The 15,860-nt window shown below is 43.1% G+C and overlaps 2 protein-coding genes and 1 long non-coding RNA gene across 5 annotated transcripts in view; 1 reads left to right on the top strand and 2 right to left on the bottom strand.

Moving 5' to 3' along the window:
- Positions 1-232: 232 nt before the first annotated feature.
- Positions 233-1,272, bottom strand: LOC120440568. Its single transcript, XR_005613341.1, has 3 exons — positions 1,106-1,272; positions 449-609; positions 233-337 (listed from the first exon to the last, which is right to left on the bottom strand). It is a non-coding gene; the product is annotated as an uncharacterized LOC120440568 (long non-coding RNA).
- A 772-nt stretch (positions 1,273-2,044) lies between these two features.
- LOC116312405 (synaptogyrin-3-like) lies at positions 2,045-8,866 on the top strand. The gene is made up of 4 exons (XM_031729820.2): positions 2,045-2,439; positions 3,620-3,854; positions 5,368-5,513; positions 7,890-8,866. Exons 1-4 carry the CDS (start codon positions 2,335-2,337, stop codon positions 8,115-8,117), a joined length of 714 nt encoding a protein of 237 aa, XP_031585680.1. The 5' UTR covers positions 2,045-2,334; the 3' UTR covers positions 8,118-8,866.
- A 321-nt stretch (positions 8,867-9,187) lies between these two features.
- The window catches only part of cacna1hb (calcium channel, voltage-dependent, T type, alpha 1H subunit b), a 60,769-nt gene continuing 54,096 nt past the window's right edge, over positions 9,188-15,860 (bottom strand). For 2 of the 3 annotated variants that reach the window (XM_039613981.1, XM_039613982.1), the window contains 6 exons: positions 15,686-15,764; positions 15,304-15,425; positions 14,643-14,927; positions 14,406-14,556; positions 12,708-13,270; positions 9,188-12,197 (listed from right to left, as the gene is read on the bottom strand). In XM_039613981.1, the coding sequence (XP_039469915.1) occupies positions 11,556-12,197; positions 12,708-13,270; positions 14,406-14,556; positions 14,643-14,927; positions 15,304-15,425; positions 15,686-15,764 (1,842 nt within the window). In that variant the 3' untranslated portion in view covers positions 9,188-11,555. The remainder of the gene's footprint in view (positions 12,198-12,707; positions 13,271-14,405; positions 14,557-14,642; positions 14,928-15,303; positions 15,426-15,685; positions 15,765-15,860) is intronic. The other variant, XM_039613983.1, reaches the window with a different exon arrangement.

The following is a 15,860-nucleotide window of genomic DNA, read 5'->3' as shown; positions in this document are numbered from 1 at the left end:
TCAATTTAAAACTTTATTAACCTTTTCAATAAAACAAAGTCTCAGATTTAATTAATCTGAAAATAAGTTTAAGTTTCCCATAACTTTTTATTGCAAGTTACATTACTGATATATAATAAAGATAAAATGTTTGTATTGTTCATCCACAAGTGCAGTCTCTGGCTCAAACACAGAAGCTTGGTATGTCTGGTTGTCAGTCCAGACATTACTGCTTGAATGTCTGTCATGAATTTAGATAATCCAAGTGCAATTGCCTGAAGTCTTTAACATTGTCCCAACTTCTCTTAAGTACAGTTTCTGCAGATGTGGGCTAGATATGCTCATCTCTCCTGGTGTCCTGCAAGGAAACAACCACAATTTTTAGAATACAAAGTTATATTTGGTCTACTTATTTCATTTATCTGCGGCCAAGTTGTGGGAGAAGCAGCCTAAGCAGAGAACTCCAGACCTCCCTCTCCACAGCCACCTCCTCCAGCTTATCCAGGGGAACTCCATCAGGTCCTGGGTCTGATCCAGGGCTTCCTCCTGGTTGGACACGGCCAGTACACCTCACCTGGGAGACGCCCAGAAGGAATCCTTGTCACATGCCAGAACTACTTTAACTGGCTCCTTTCGATGTGGAAGAGAGAAAAATACAGAGAAAAAAAACAACAGTCATATGACCTCTGATGAGCACGTGCTTTGGCAACAGTGGGAAGGAAAAACTCCCTTTTAAAAGGAAGAACCCTCCAGTAGAACCAGGCTGAGGGAGGGCCAGCCATCTGCCAGATCCACTGACAGTGGTCTTCTTACTATTCCACAGACCCATTTGAAAACAAAGGGGGATTGTGCTTTTCAAACTCTAGCTCCAATATTGTAGAACCGTTTACCTCCCTCGCTACCCACCATCATCTCCGTGGCTTCTTTTAAAAAAAAGCTTAAAACACATCTGTGTAGGGTATCTTAGCACAGTTTACTTGGGTCAGTTAGGTCAGAATGGAGATATGGACATTATTTGTATTTGTATTGTACAAAGAGGCAAGAGCATGATGGTGATATAAAAACTGAGTCTGAGAAAGAAACAAATGGATTATACTGCTAACATCTGCACAGACAGCATGCTTACTCGGAGCTTGGCTAGTTTTGACGTCTATGAGGACCCCACCCAGGAGCCAGACCTTCAACGGGTAATGAAAGCCGTGATGAGCAGTCAGGCTGGCAGCATTGTCAACATTCCTACCAAGGAATCTCTACAGTGTCCCTGAGGGGCCAAAAGGACCGCAACTTAAGAAAACGCCAACAAATAGAAAAACACAGGAAAAGCAGACAAAACACAAGTGAAGTAGGAAAAAATTAAAACAAATTAGAAAATAGAAAAACAAAACCAGAATAGTTTCTAGGGACACAATGCTAAACAGCTAATAGCAAGCATGTATTATATGAATCATGTGATTTTAAATTCACATTGCCTTGAATCTTTTCCCCCCACAACACTTAATGTACCGTCTGCTTCTCTTGAACGTGTCTCAGTGCGGTCCTTTTTAGGTTTTGTGCCAGTGCAAGGGCTGTCGAACGTTTAAAAGTAATAAGCTTTTGTATGTGTGGATCTAGAGCAAAGTGAGTGAAAGCGAGAGCTGTGTGTCAGTATCATTCATTCATCTCTCCTCACTATTTCCCCTCTTTAAGGACAAAACAAGACTACATGCTTGTTTGGCCTGTGATTTTAGACAGTTGTTGGGCAGTTGCTTGGCAACGCGGTGACGTCGTGAGCACGCGAAATGAAAGTTTTGTGGAGGTGAATAGACGATGTTGTCCTGAAACCTCAGTGATAGGCTGCTGTGCTAAGGTTTTATCCATGTATAAATGCAACAAACTGGAATCTGTGAGCCAGGAGGAGCAAACAAAGAGCAGAGATTTCCTTTAACATGGGTCCCAGTTCACTATGGCTGTGATAATTCGTTGTGCAGTTTTTCAGATTTATTAATTTATTTATTCTAAATTAAGCGCCTATTATTTGGGGGTTTTTTTTTCATATTTTTATATTTGACATGGGTTTATCGCTATTTTTTTTAAAATAAGGTACACATGTTATCGATAATATTAACATATTTCTAGCATTAAACAAATTATATAAGGATATTCAAACTCGCGTTGATATTTTGGGTAAACAGAAACCATATCGGTGTTAAGCTGAAGTCACGGTGAGTGTTATATTGCCGCAGCCTGTGCTGAGCTGCTGGCGGTGACGCGGTGTGACTTCACACGGAGGCTGGAGTAGGACGCCGCCGCTCCGCGCAGCTCACACCGACTAGTCTCGTTCTCTCAGCGCGAGTCAGGCATCAGAAAGCCGGAGGGATGCAGCCAGCGGGCGCGTACGGCGCCGGGAAGGCCGGGAGCGTCTCCTTCGATCCGGTCGCCTTCTTCACGCATCCCCGCACCGTCCTCAGACTGCTTTCGTGGGTAAGCCTCCCCTGCACTGTGTGGGTATCTTCATCTATGGATAGGCCTACCTGCACCCCCGTCTCTGCCTCGTTCCCACTTACATCTGTCTGGTGTTTCATCCACTCACGTCTGCATTTTACATCAGTGGGCTATTTTTGCAAAAGGCTGAGTGTCTGAATTTCAGCTTTTACAGCGCTCACATCATTTCAGCCTCTGGCACAGAGGCTACAGGGCTGCATCTTTGTGTCTGGATGGAGCTAATGTGAACGCTCGGGGATAATAATGCCCCCCAACCGGAACGTAACATCTCTGTTTTCTGTGTGCTGTGCTGCTGTGAGTCACCATACAACATTTCAGGAGCACAGGAGGCAGATGAGCAAAAGCAGAGCTAGTTAACAAAGCACGCCAGTGTGTGTCCTTCATAATTCAGCTCATCATATGTCAGCTTGTCACTGTTGCTTTTCTATTTCTATCCATCCATTTTTCTTTGACCTATCCAATTAGCACCCGTTGGATGAAAGAAGACATTAAGTTGAATGATTTCACCATTAGTCTCCAAACTATGATTTGAGCCTAGTCCTGAGACGTATTAATAACATATGAGATCTCTGTGGACCAAATGAACAGTGTAAAGCTGAATTACAATCACACAATACAAAACTGGTGTAGCTGGAACCAGTAAAGATCATCCATGACACTTCTTTGTCTAACTGAAAAGGATTTTAGGGTAGCTCCTGATATTTGGCTACAGATTCGTTAAACAAGGGTGCTTTAAATACTAACACTGTTTTATCTACCTCTGGCAAATGATTCAATTTGTGTTTTTTAAATAAATAAAAGGAAAATTCTTACTGATTTGAGAAACCAGTTGTCTTTGAAGGAAATCTCATTCTTATTACTTGGTATTGTCTTTACTCAGTTTCTATGTTTCCTTTTATATCAGAGAGTTCATTTTCTGCACTGTGTCAGTGTCAACCATATCAAACATGATGACATTTAAGTAACTGGCACAAGTGCTTGTTTTTGTTGTAATTTGGGCGACATAACCCTTTTAAAGTATCATCTAATTGTGGAGAAGAAGAATATCTTTGGTCTGTGGGCTCTCAACCGCAGGAATGAATGGCATTGGCACGCCGGTGTGAGTTAATTCTCTTCTGCATGTCAGGTAATAAACCGGCCAACACGTCTCTCCCTGCAGGTTTTCTCCATCGTGGTGTTTAGCTGCATTGTGAATGAAGGCTACATCAACATCGGCAGCGAGCGTTTGCTCTGCATCTTCAACAACAACGCCGACGCCTGTAACTTCGGTGTCACCGTGGGCGTGGCCTGTTTCCTCGGCAGCATCTTTTTTCTCATCCTGGATGCTTACTTTCCCAGCATCAGCAGCGTCAGGGACAGAAAACGTGCGGTCCTGCTGGATCTCGTCTTTTCTGGTACACAGTTATCACAGGTGGAGCTAGGTCCAGGAGCATTTGAAGTACATGTGCTAGACATCATCTTTTGGATATTTACAAAGAAGAAAATCCTTATATTTAAAATTATCTTAGCTTGCCCAATTACTTTTTACACCCCTGAATCCTAAATACAACACTTTTGTTAAACCCCTTAAATTCAAGCGGCAAGTCGATCAGTTTCAAATAGGCAAAACAAAAATATTAAAGGCAGATCTCAAACATTTTAACAACAACATTTAAATATGAGGTATATAACACTGTATTCTTTAATCTTCTGGGAAATGCACATCTTTACTTTCAGCCAGCACTTGGCTTAGTTTAGCAGAAATACTGACAGCTAGCCTGAGTCCTGCCCAAAGACAGTAAAAGAAGTGCAATTTCAATAACACACATCAGTCTTTCTATGTAATAAAAAAAAAAAGCTTCTGTAGTAAATGAAAGAAATCTGTCAGCATGACTCTTTAGGCTTAAAATGTAAGAAATGAATGTGTAAAAATTACAGAAAAAGTTGTGGTAGCTCATTGAGTAAATTGTCCTGTGATTATAAAATAAGAATTTTTTGTTAATTGACAGAAAGTGTTGCTTTTTTTTCTAGTAATTTGTTTAATAGATGGTCAAGAAACTTGAAGATTTCTGTCATTTAATGTCCGTGGTGGAGGACTTTATCATTCATAAAAGCTATAAAACATCTGAAAATACAGATCATATTTTCCAAAATTGTCCAGTGGGCTGGATTGGTGCTTTACTGTGGGGCCATTCTGGTCACGGAGCCTTATGTTTGACACCCCTGTTTTAAAGGAAATGACTTTTCTTTAACAGCAGCATGAGCTTCACCTTTGTGGTGTTGAGTCAAACAGCGCATAATTTAGCACACATTCAGGTTGCTGTCGTGATAAATTGTAATAGCCGGTGATTCAGTCCGTGGAGACGCATCATTAGTACACATTTTCAATCTATCCAATATACCGGGTTATGAAAAACAAAGATTAATGATTGTCCTTCCTTAGCTAACAGTTTGTGTTTATATCTAATTAGGAAATGTTAGCACACTAATAACGCTCAGCTAAAACTATTGATCATATATCATGCTCACTGTGAGCAGTGCTGTACTAAACGTAGCCCATGGCACCTGTTAATTCAGCAACTGAAACTTGATTTTATATGTTTAATCCTTATCTGAAGCCTTCAGTGCAAAGAAGCTGATAAAATCAAAGGAATAAAATATATTTTTAGAATGAAAAAAACATGAATAGAGTATAATCTGATTAAGCTCTTTCTCTTTTTTTGCCTTTTACAGTTAGCTTCATAATCAAGTCAGAAAAACAACAGAGAGCAGAATCTCTCTTTAACATGAACGGAGACAAAATTCATCTTTTATGGTTCTCAAATAGACTGGAGACACTTTTTTCTGTATAAAGTAGAACTGAGAAAAAAATGTGGCAATTATGAAGTGACCCCGCATCTAAAAGTCCTGTTTTTCCTCTCTTCAAAGGTCTGGCCTGCTTCCTGTGGTTTGTCGGCTTCTGTTTTCTGGCCAATCAGTGGCAGGCGACCTCTCCGGAAGAGCTGCCGTTGGCGCAGGGCTCGGACGCAGCCAGAGCCACCATCGCGTTCTGCTTCTTTTCCATCCTCTCCTGGGTGTGTATGCTTACACCTGCCGATTCACACTGCCCTCTTTGTCTTTTGCACGCCTGTGAACATGTGGTTATCATCATCATCATCATCTGATATTTGATCACCTGCATGCTCACGTGTGTGTTTTCAGGGTTATCAGTGTCTGCTGACCATGAACACATTTAAGAGCGTTTCCTTCACGGAGGTCGAGCAGCTGCTGCCCACGACCCCCCCGGCCCTCTCTCAAGTCTAACACTGCCGTACACATTTGGTTGACCTGGGCAGCTTCCAGGCGTCGGTGCTTGTTTGACCATGTGTGTGTTTGTGTGGTTTTGCTGACAAAGCATCTCACTGCTGAGAACTGCATTGCAAGAATAATTTTCAACTGAGACAGTTAGCTCATTTATTATCCCCTGGTGACTCAGTAGAGCCTGTTAAAACTAGCTTAACACCAAGCTATAGCAGCCATTCATCTCACTGTCATCGGATAAGCTCTAATTGTGTCAAGGAAGTACGGCATGGTTTCACTTTTTTAGTCTGTCAAGTCATTTTTTAACCATTAAGTTGAGAAGGACTCAACTGTTCCCCTGCAGAGGGTTAGTAGCAGGTGGCAAACGATCATATTAAAGGTTCAGTCGTCCTTAGGCTGTAGCTCCTCTCTGGAAGGCGTTACTCATTAAACATGATTAGCGAGTGACACCTTGTAGTTGTTTGGGCTTCAAGGCTGTCATATTTTTGACAGGAAGCTTGTGTTTGAAAGCAGTTAAATCTGCATATAACCTTGTGTCGAACCAAAGAGGGTCTGTGTGAGATGATGATAAACCGCCTAGTGTCTCGCTTAAGTCACAGGTCCTTGAGTTTGAGGTTTTATCAGATGCACAGTAGTGTATAACAGTACAAAGAAGGATTTCAGTACTTTAAATTGTTCTTTTAGCAGCAGCTGGGGTGGACTGCTCTCCCACTGTGACACTAAACTGGGGAAACTGGGATGAATTTTCCATTTTGTTGTCAGTGTAGAGCCAGTGTGGGTGTGAGAACTTGGCACCTGGCATTTCATCTGTCATTAAAATGAAACCTGAGGCATTTTGAGAAGGTTTCCAATTGTAGGCACAGTGTGAGTGACAGGGAGCCTAACACTGCTATAATTAAATGCATGTTTTATGCCCAGTTCCAGTGTGATAGTAGACACTCAGGTTTAATAAAAACAAATAAATATAATCTTACAATAATGATCGCAGCGCATTTATGTCTATGTGTCTGCATGTGCACTGTCACACATACACACAGCGATTATTAACATTAATATGTTGTTCGATTTCCTGTATATTGGATTCATTTTATGAGTCGCCTGCAAATGCAATATTAGGTTCTCTGTTTGTATTCGTTTCAGTTTTTTCTGTTCAACGTATGTTGCCCGTACTTAACGCTCACTGTTTCCTTGCATCTTCCAAATTTGTACCTACGACAGAATTTTTTCTGACTCATCACTAAATACACTAAGTAAATATAATTTTAAAAATATCCCAGGCTTTAAGTAGTTAACATAGAACTTATTTTCCTCTGTAAAACCATTAACGCAGCGGTCCCATTCTATCAAATGAGCCTTATAGCGTCCATAAACTCTATGAATAAGAGCAGCTTTTAGTTTAAAGAGTTTAGTTTAGCATTATATCTGTCATCATCTCGGTTTTGTGAGACTTCAGAATCAACCATATTTCTATGAGAAGGTGGATTGCTGAGGTATCAGGTAATGTTAGCCAGCCTAGTCAGCAAGTCGCATACATAGACTTTGGAGGTGTGTCACACAGACACAGATACTTGCTAAATGGTGTTAAGTAACATGCAAATAAAATACCTGAATTTCACTCACCACAGACGAGCACAGACTAAATATGGCCTGATTCACACAGAATTTTAAGCCTTTATGCGACTTAAATGGGTGATTGAAAAAAAACATCTCTATCATTGTTATTGTGATGTTATTAAGGAGGTAAATTGGCTATGGAGACCAAACCATAGTATAGCAAGGTGTAAACATGTTTATTTCTGATTTAAAGTTGGGCATTTTAACATGAGTGTCTCACTCTGGGAGCGAGCTTCGAGTGGCCACTCGAGGAACTGCAGTTTTATTTTTCAGCTCTGCAGGCTTTTGTATTGTTACATTGTGCTGTTGTTTCACTGAACACTCTGAAACTGCGTTATTGAAAAGCACAATACTTAATCCCAATACTTAAACCTTCTTCACGCTACGCCTTCGTGCTTCTTCTGTCCATTTTTCATCACTGCATCTTTAACCAAACCGTGCACATCTGCAGGCTTCTCTAAAAACAGAGTGTTACTCAGCGTGTGATTAACAGTGTTAATCGTTAACATGTGTGTCTGCGTGTGTGTTACTAACAGGCTGTGCTGACGCTGAGTGCGCTGAGACGCTTCTTAACCGGCAGTAACTCAAACTTATTCACCTGGCAACACCTGGATCCCGTCCCTAGCAACACTCGAGCTACACCATACCCTATTGCCAATGGCGCTACCATAGTTACCACAAATCCCTATCAAGCCCCGCCCTTCACTGAAACCCTGGACCCCCAGAAGCTCACACAGCAGAGACCCTTGGCTCCTGCCTTCTAGAGACACACACTCAGAGAGACAAGGATGAGATGTACAAGACATGGACAACTTCCTGCCTCACTGTGGAGCGGTTTCTCCGTCCTCTCCTGGGATTGGCAGGATTTTGGGTCATGTGAAGCGTGATCTGTTATCACCATGGCAACTGCTGGTTCAGCTTAGTTATATGTAACTGTCTGTGTCAAGAATCCCGTCTTCTGCTCATGCACACACACAGATACCGGCGCACGCAAACACAGCTGTACTCCCTCACACCTGGAAACAGATGCACACACACACACAAACACACACCTGGAAACACATGTACATACACCTGGAAGAACACACACTCACGCCTTGACTGCATGTTCATATGGTGAAGTGCAGATTAACATAGATGTAGATGCAGTGATGATGCTCCATCTGCCTTATTAACAGATAACTTAGCGAACGAAACATGGAGGACAGGGAAGCTGTGTAGCTATCTATTTCTGTTTGCCCTCAGTCAGTCTGGCCAATCACAAGCTGCCCTGCTGACACGTGCGCTCCCATTGGCTAAACGTCAAACAGAGGGTCCGTTTGACCAATAGATTGTGAGCAAAAAGAGTGAGGCCAGGCAGAACTTGCAAAAAATGCTACATTTTCTTAGCAGGGGAATAAAGGCAGGACTGCTTAATGCATTTTGTATGCTATAGTGTTTCAGTGTGAAATATTCATGTGATTCAATATTTTATTGTGATATGCTGAAGTGGTATTTGAAAATAAAATCTATCCACTACCACCACCAGAGTCTGCCTTTGTTTCCATTATCTTTAAATAACTTCTTTGCTTCCTGCAATATGAGATTATTTTTTAAATAATCATGTGTTGCGACAAAGATCCGGGGACGTGTTAGCATACTAATCACCATTTGCTGGAAGAAGGCCATAGAGTGGTTGAATTCATTAGCGGCAGCAGGCAGCTGCTGTATGTTATCTTTATTTTTAGATTAGGAGGCACATGTTGAAGACTGCGAACGTTTCCGCTTCTGTTTCTTTTTTCCATCTTGACACATGAGGAAAGGACAGAATTAGAAGAAAGGTTATGGAGTCAGATAAAAGTCAGACAGGAAGTGGTTTTATTCCAGCACTGTCCAATCATTTCCTCTCTTGTATCATTCCCCGCTTCCATTAACACGCAGGAACATTAAACGGCTTTATGAACATTTGCATCATCCACCATCATCATCAATCGTTACAACTGGCACCCCTCATCATCCATCCTTGTCATCACCAGCAGATAAATTGACATTCAAAAGTGTAGAAATTCACCTTTGTAGTTCTCCTACCACCCACTGTTTTAATAAAATAGATTCTTGACCTTTTCTACAAAGTTTTACGCATTGTTATGTCACCTGAATAAGCCCTTCTTTTACATCTGCGTCTGTCTGAATCACAACCTCTTCAAATTTAAGGAGACAGGGGCCAGCAGGGGGCAGTCTAACTCCGCAGAGCTCCGATCGCACCACACTCAGCTGTGTCTGAACTACCTCTACCCTGAGAATACTAAGACGGAGAGTGGGGGGGGGGGTTGTGAGAAAACGGAGCTGACTGAATGTTTTGAGTGGGTGGAATCAGGGGGGAAAGCGAGGTAGAAACTACTAAGGCCTAGGTCACACTACATGATTTTAACTTAAAGGTTCAAAGAGTGGATTGATTTTTCAGGCTGTCAGGGTTGGGCGCATACAGGCCAAAAATCAACAAGACATCAAGGTTTTCTCAGGCCGTAAGCAATCAAGCGACACCCAGAAGTTTACTGTAGGCCGTGATGATGAAAAAAAAACCCTCCAAAAACCAAAGACAGAAGATGAATCATATTGAAAATCAAAAACTATCTTTAATATAAAATTTCCTATTGTGATTTATCCAACAAGCTGCTGTACAGGATTCATTATTACTGTTTTGGAGGTATAAGTCTCTTATAAAACGGCATTGTGCCTGCACCATTCACATACTGTAGGTGTTCAGTTACAAATTATTATTATTTTTTATTATGTTTTGTAATTCTACTGCTTAAAACCACATTTGTAAACATAAACTGTAATTTCTGCACCACAGAGAACAAAGTGGGGGGAAATTCTATTCAAGTACCGGTCTGCAAATTAGGAAAATCATCAGATCATATTAACTGAATGAGAGCTGAAACAGCTTGTTGATCAAAGGGTTAGTCAAAAGAAAACATTCGGCAACTCTTGATATTGATAACTGACGGATACATTTTCAAGCAACAATGCTGCGAGGGGTTCTGCTAACTCATCTGATTTGTTAGTTTTACAGCTTTTTCTTGCTTACTAAGACATTACTCCTAGCCTGCTGTACCACACCATGGTAAGGTGGTTAAGTCAAGGAGTTGGGGTGATACTAAGACTGAGACATATTGTTGAAATCACTTATTTTCTTTAGGATTATTCATCATCTGTCCTGTAAATAGATGGTTTCACACATGCGACTCTATTTAGAATGTATGTCATTACATTGTAACAAAAGGGGAACATTTTGAGGTGTTTTTCTTTAATATTCTTCAATGATTTTACTGTTTAATTGGGATCAAACTGGGTTGTATGTAGCCTAAGATCTTAAATGATTTTGACACTCTTGATCCAAAATCATAATAAACTGACAACCTGCTGTTTGGTCTTTTTTGTCAGGGTAAAGAAATCCCAGAACAGCCTCCTCTGTTCACCTGGATGCTGCATTTTCAGTGGGAAAAACATTTAATCGCTCATCCTATTGACAACTTCAGTCATTTGACATTCAAAAATGTGGAAATTCAACAGTCTTTAGTCACTTGGATGGCTGAAAAAGTCATTTATCCCATTAAAAAAAGCTGCCACCAGATGAACAGAATCGAGTCTCTGGGGTTTTGGTATTTTCACAGAGAAAAAAAAATGTGATTAGACGTTACTGTGATCCGTTTATGTTGTGTGGACTAACAGGTAGTTGCAGCCCCAGCTGTGTGGTCTCTTTGTGTAAAACAGCAGACCAGTCACTAACTTAACCTGCAGTGCACCTTCAGAGTAGTTTTGTACTCTGACCTGGGCTTGAGGTGCAAGGAAAAGGATGAGCGGGTGGAGCAAGCAAGGGGGAGGGGTAGTGTTTGAGTAATATAGCTGCAAAGTGACTCTATGAGTGAACTAAAGCTAGAACTATGAGAGAAGAAAAGGAAACTTCTTCTTGTGTGCATCTCGTGTGCATACGGCACAAAAGGGGTCCAAGTCTTTGAACACATACACACTCAGTACACACACAGTCTGAGTCCTGCTCACACAACCTATGAAAACCTTGTGAGCGCACGAGGCGAGGGGCGGGACAGGAGACGGGTATAATCCTGTTTCTGGCCGTGGCTCCCGTCCCTCTCGTGCGCTAAAGCAGCACATTCGGCTCCTCCACTTCAAAGAATGACCGATCCCATCACTGGGTTTGTTTAGTCTTCCACAGAACTTCCCTCCGGCAGATTAGGAGAGAGGCTTGTGGCGTCAAAGGACAAAGTCCGCCTCCTCAGATCAGCGGTGCTGTCAGTTAGTTGGGTTGTGACTGGAACTGGCTCCTCCCCGGGCGGCGGGCTCATTCGCTGCTTCCTGTTCCTGCCCGAAACCGGGGACACCGAATGGCTGAGGCGGCTCCTGTGCTCCCCAGGACTCGGGGTAAGGTGTCTACTTTTGTGCGGGGAGCTGGTAGGTTGTGTGTGAGAGTGAACAGAACTGTTAATACAGCTGACCTCTGCGTCAGCATCATCTGGCTGTGGGGCGGGGTCTGAGCCAGGAACGGGGCTGGCTGCTCTGGAGTCACAGAGTGGAACTGATACCTTCAAACTCTTCTCAAAATCTGCTTCTACCTGAGAGCCACAGGCTGCCTCCTCAGGTACGTGTTCTTGTGCAGCAGTATCGCTGTGGCTCCGGCTGTGGCTCCTGCAGGAGATGACCCTCTGCGAGTGCACATATTTCACTGTGTGAACGCTGGACGACCGTTGCCGTGGTGGGGTGGAGGAGGCTGCGGGCACAGTGAGTCGGGGCTCTGCCAGATCGTCAGCTGAACTCTGATCCAGAGAGTCGAGGCGCACGGCCTCCTGCGGACACAGCACATGCACAAACACTATGAGATAGCCAATCGCAGACTGTTGTAAAGTGCGTGTAGGCTTGTGTGCTGCAGATCACCCTGGAGCAAAAGATGGAATTTTTGTTCCTTACAAACACAAAAAGGCACCAAAATTGATTATAAGCAACTACGACCCACTTCAGACTTTGCAGACTTTGCTGTTGCGATATTAGATTTTTTGGAGGGATGCCCTCTAACCTCTCAGCTTGTCTTTACATTCTTTGATTCCGATTCATTCACATAAAATTAAAAATCTAAATCCTTGAATCTCACCTCGTTTATTTAATTGATTCAAAGGGAAACTGTTAAACTTGTAGAACTAAACTAATATAACTGTCTTCCTCTCCTCACCCCCAGCAGATATGTTATTATAGGGTCTTTACCTTACAACATAAAGCAGCTTGAGGCACCTGTTGTTGTGATTTGACATTATATAAATAAAACTGAACCGTGTTCAGCTATCATCGTCATACAAACACACCTGTCTCCTTAACTGTCTGCTTGCAGTGCGGAGGGATGCTGGTCTCCTTGTGGCTGAACTGTCAGGGACGTAGGAGGGGCTCAACTTGTTTCTGTCTAAACTGTCTTCGGGACTGAGCCAGTAAGAAGGACGCCTGCCGCCGCCGCCGTGCGTGGGGCTCAGTCTGAGCGACGGATGCCTGTCTATGCTGTGGCTGGACATGAGCTTCGGCCGCTCGGCGCTGGGATCTGGATTCACCCTGTATCCGTCCATACTGTGAGCAGAGCTGAGTCTGTGTCTGTTGATGCGATGAGCCGGGCTGAATCTATATCCATCTATACTGTGAGCCGAGTTCAGTCTATGTCTCTTGGCTCTGTGAGTGGGGCTAAACCTGTATCCTTCTACGCTGTTGGCTGAGCCGAGTCTGTGTGAGGAGTGCCTGTCGATGCTGTGAAATGTGCTGAGGCAGATCATTGGCCTTGAGCTGCGTCCAGACCCCAGTGAAGCGTGACTGATGGCTGGCAGAGCTCCTGGAACCTGCAGCAGGGAGCCGCCTCCACTGGAGCCCAGAGATGACATGGAGCCTGCAGAAAGTAACGTGGATTATGAAGATGACAGCTAGAACAAAAAAAAGCAAGACTTTAACTGTTAGATGCATTTTTAAAAAAAAAAAAGTTTTCTCACCTCACAGCACACACACACACACACACACACACACACACACACACACACACACACACACACACACACCATCAGCTCCTGTATTTCAGTACGTTTTCACAACTCATGAGATGAAAAAACCGTTTTGAGACCAAGTCACGATTCAGTTTCACCTCATCTTTATCTCACTGACAATTTTAGTTAAAATGACTTCCAGTGGAGGACTATATTCAGCTTACTTGGTGCAATAAACTTCCACTGTTAAAAAAGACACTTTAACATGACAAGACTGAAAGTAACTTCCAGGTAATGCTACAGGCACACTCCACATCTAAACCTACTTGATTTCTTGTTTTAATCTATGATAAACCTTTTACTTACAGCATATTGTTAAACGTCTGAGGGAGAACATCGAGTGGAAACAACCTGAATTATAGCGTGTGCAATTGTTCGCCCGTGCTCGAACACTGGCGAGGGAAGTAAGCGAGGAAAATGAGGTACTCCTTTAGAATTGGAAGAGTTAAAAGTGTTTTTTAGCCTTGAAAATTTCACATTGATGTCTCTAAGTACTCATGCGGACTCAGCAAAGGTGAAAAAAGGGAGATTAAAAAGTCTAATATTTTGACAGATCACCTGTAATTTGTGGGCTTTTAGTATGAAAGTAACATTTTGAAAAAAAAAAAGTACTTTAACTTCTGTGCAAAATGCAAAATAAATTGAGAAATTTGGTTGGTTTTATATTGGATGACCCAAAATTTTCTGTTGCTTTTTATTTGTTTGTGGGATACTTGGCTGTTCCAGGATTTGTTACAATCCAAATATAAACTAAAGATGGGAAAGACGTGGCAGGCGTATAGTTCTATCAATTCCATTTAAATCCATAACAAATATCTCCTTCCTTAAGGCCTTTGACAACATTGCCTTGCAGAAGCAAACTTCACAGCTCTGCTGCCTTCTAAGCTATTTATGGAAGCAATAATCTTTACAGGAGTCATTTAGTTGTTATAGGACAGTAAAAAACAGTTCCTTAATTCGATTGGCTATAAACAGCCAAATTACCTGAGAAGCTGTAGCCGGAGAATGCCTCGTGGCCAATGAGCGGATAAGGAGAGCATCTGAGCGGCTGAGGATGGCTGTCGCTGGGGAGGGAGAGCATGCGTCCCATGCTCAGTAGGTTGCCATGGGAACACTCTTCATCCTCAACTTGCACCTGGCACATGACATCACCAACACTGTTACTCTCACTGTCATCTCTACCCTCCTAGCTTACGCGCATGCAGAAATACAAGCACGCACCTGGGCAGGTGCGTCCAGCTCTAAGTCCCCGCCCACAGAGGCGGTGCTGAGCCGCCGACTGGCCTCCTCCCTCTCCCTTCTCTCCTCCCTCTCCCTCCTCTCCTCCATCTCCTCCAGCTGTGCCTCCTTGTTGCTCTCCTCCAGGTGCTTCATCAGAACGGCCACGACCACGTTGACAAGCACAAACTGAGCCGTGAGGACGAAGGTGACGAAGTAAACGGGCGAGATCAAGGGCAGGTAGGTGAGGCAGTGGCGATCCTGCGGGCGACACTCGCGCAGTGTGTCCTGGATGATGAAGGAAGGGAAGAGGAGACGATAAAGGATCAAGAAGCAATAACCTGATGATAAATGAAGGGATTAGGGTGATATATTAATGCGCTCTGCTGTACTTCCTCTCATCTCCTACAGGGGGAGATGTTGATCTGAGCCCAAAAGGACCTTGAGCCTGTCACAGAAGAGTAATACACTCTCCTGACCCTCGAATGTCAGCAGCTCTTAGTCTGTCATAAAAAAACAGTGATCTGCTCTCTGCTTAATGCAGCGGCTGTCTCATAACCTATGCATTGAGACACACACGTGTGCGCAGACACAAACATGCACTCAGTCGTCCATCCATCTTCTTAAAAACTCCCTCAGAGGAGAGGAAAGGAAGAGTAACAACCTTCATGATCCCATTCCAGTTGTCCCCGGTGGACACCCTGAAGAGCGTGAGGAAAGCCATGCCAAAGTTGTCAAAGGTAGCGTGGCGACTGAGACCCTCGCACGGGTTCTCGTCTGAGCACTCTGAAAGAGGATGAAAGGAATATTAGATCTGGTAAGTGTGGGAGACGAAGGCAAGGGGGGAGAAGAAAGAGAACTGTGCACAGATTAGATCACTGATTAGGTTGCTGATTCTAAATTGGCATTAATTAATGTATGTAACTCAGCAAAATTTATGCTTGTTTATGTAATCCACACATAAATCACCCGTCGGTCGCACCCGCTTGCACGCATGCACAGGCTCACATGCACACTCTTGCACATACATGCACGCACACACTAACCCAGTTTTCCAAAGAGCTCAACTCCCAGAGCTGCATAGATGAAGAACAGCAACATGAAGAGCAGACCCAGATTCCCCACCTAGACGGACACATTACACGCACAAACAGATATATAGAGTGTATGATACACCAAAAAATAGACATGTACAGTATACACTGAAAAAGAGAGAGAGGG

This window comes from Oreochromis aureus, linkage group 6 (genome assembly GCF_013358895.1).
Source record: "Oreochromis aureus strain Israel breed Guangdong linkage group 6, ZZ_aureus, whole genome shotgun sequence".
In the NCBI taxonomy this organism is placed as follows: domain Eukaryota; kingdom Metazoa; phylum Chordata; class Actinopteri; order Cichliformes; family Cichlidae; genus Oreochromis; species Oreochromis aureus.
Note: the sequence above shows the minus strand (reverse complement) of the source record. Positions and strands in the feature narration are given on the sequence as shown.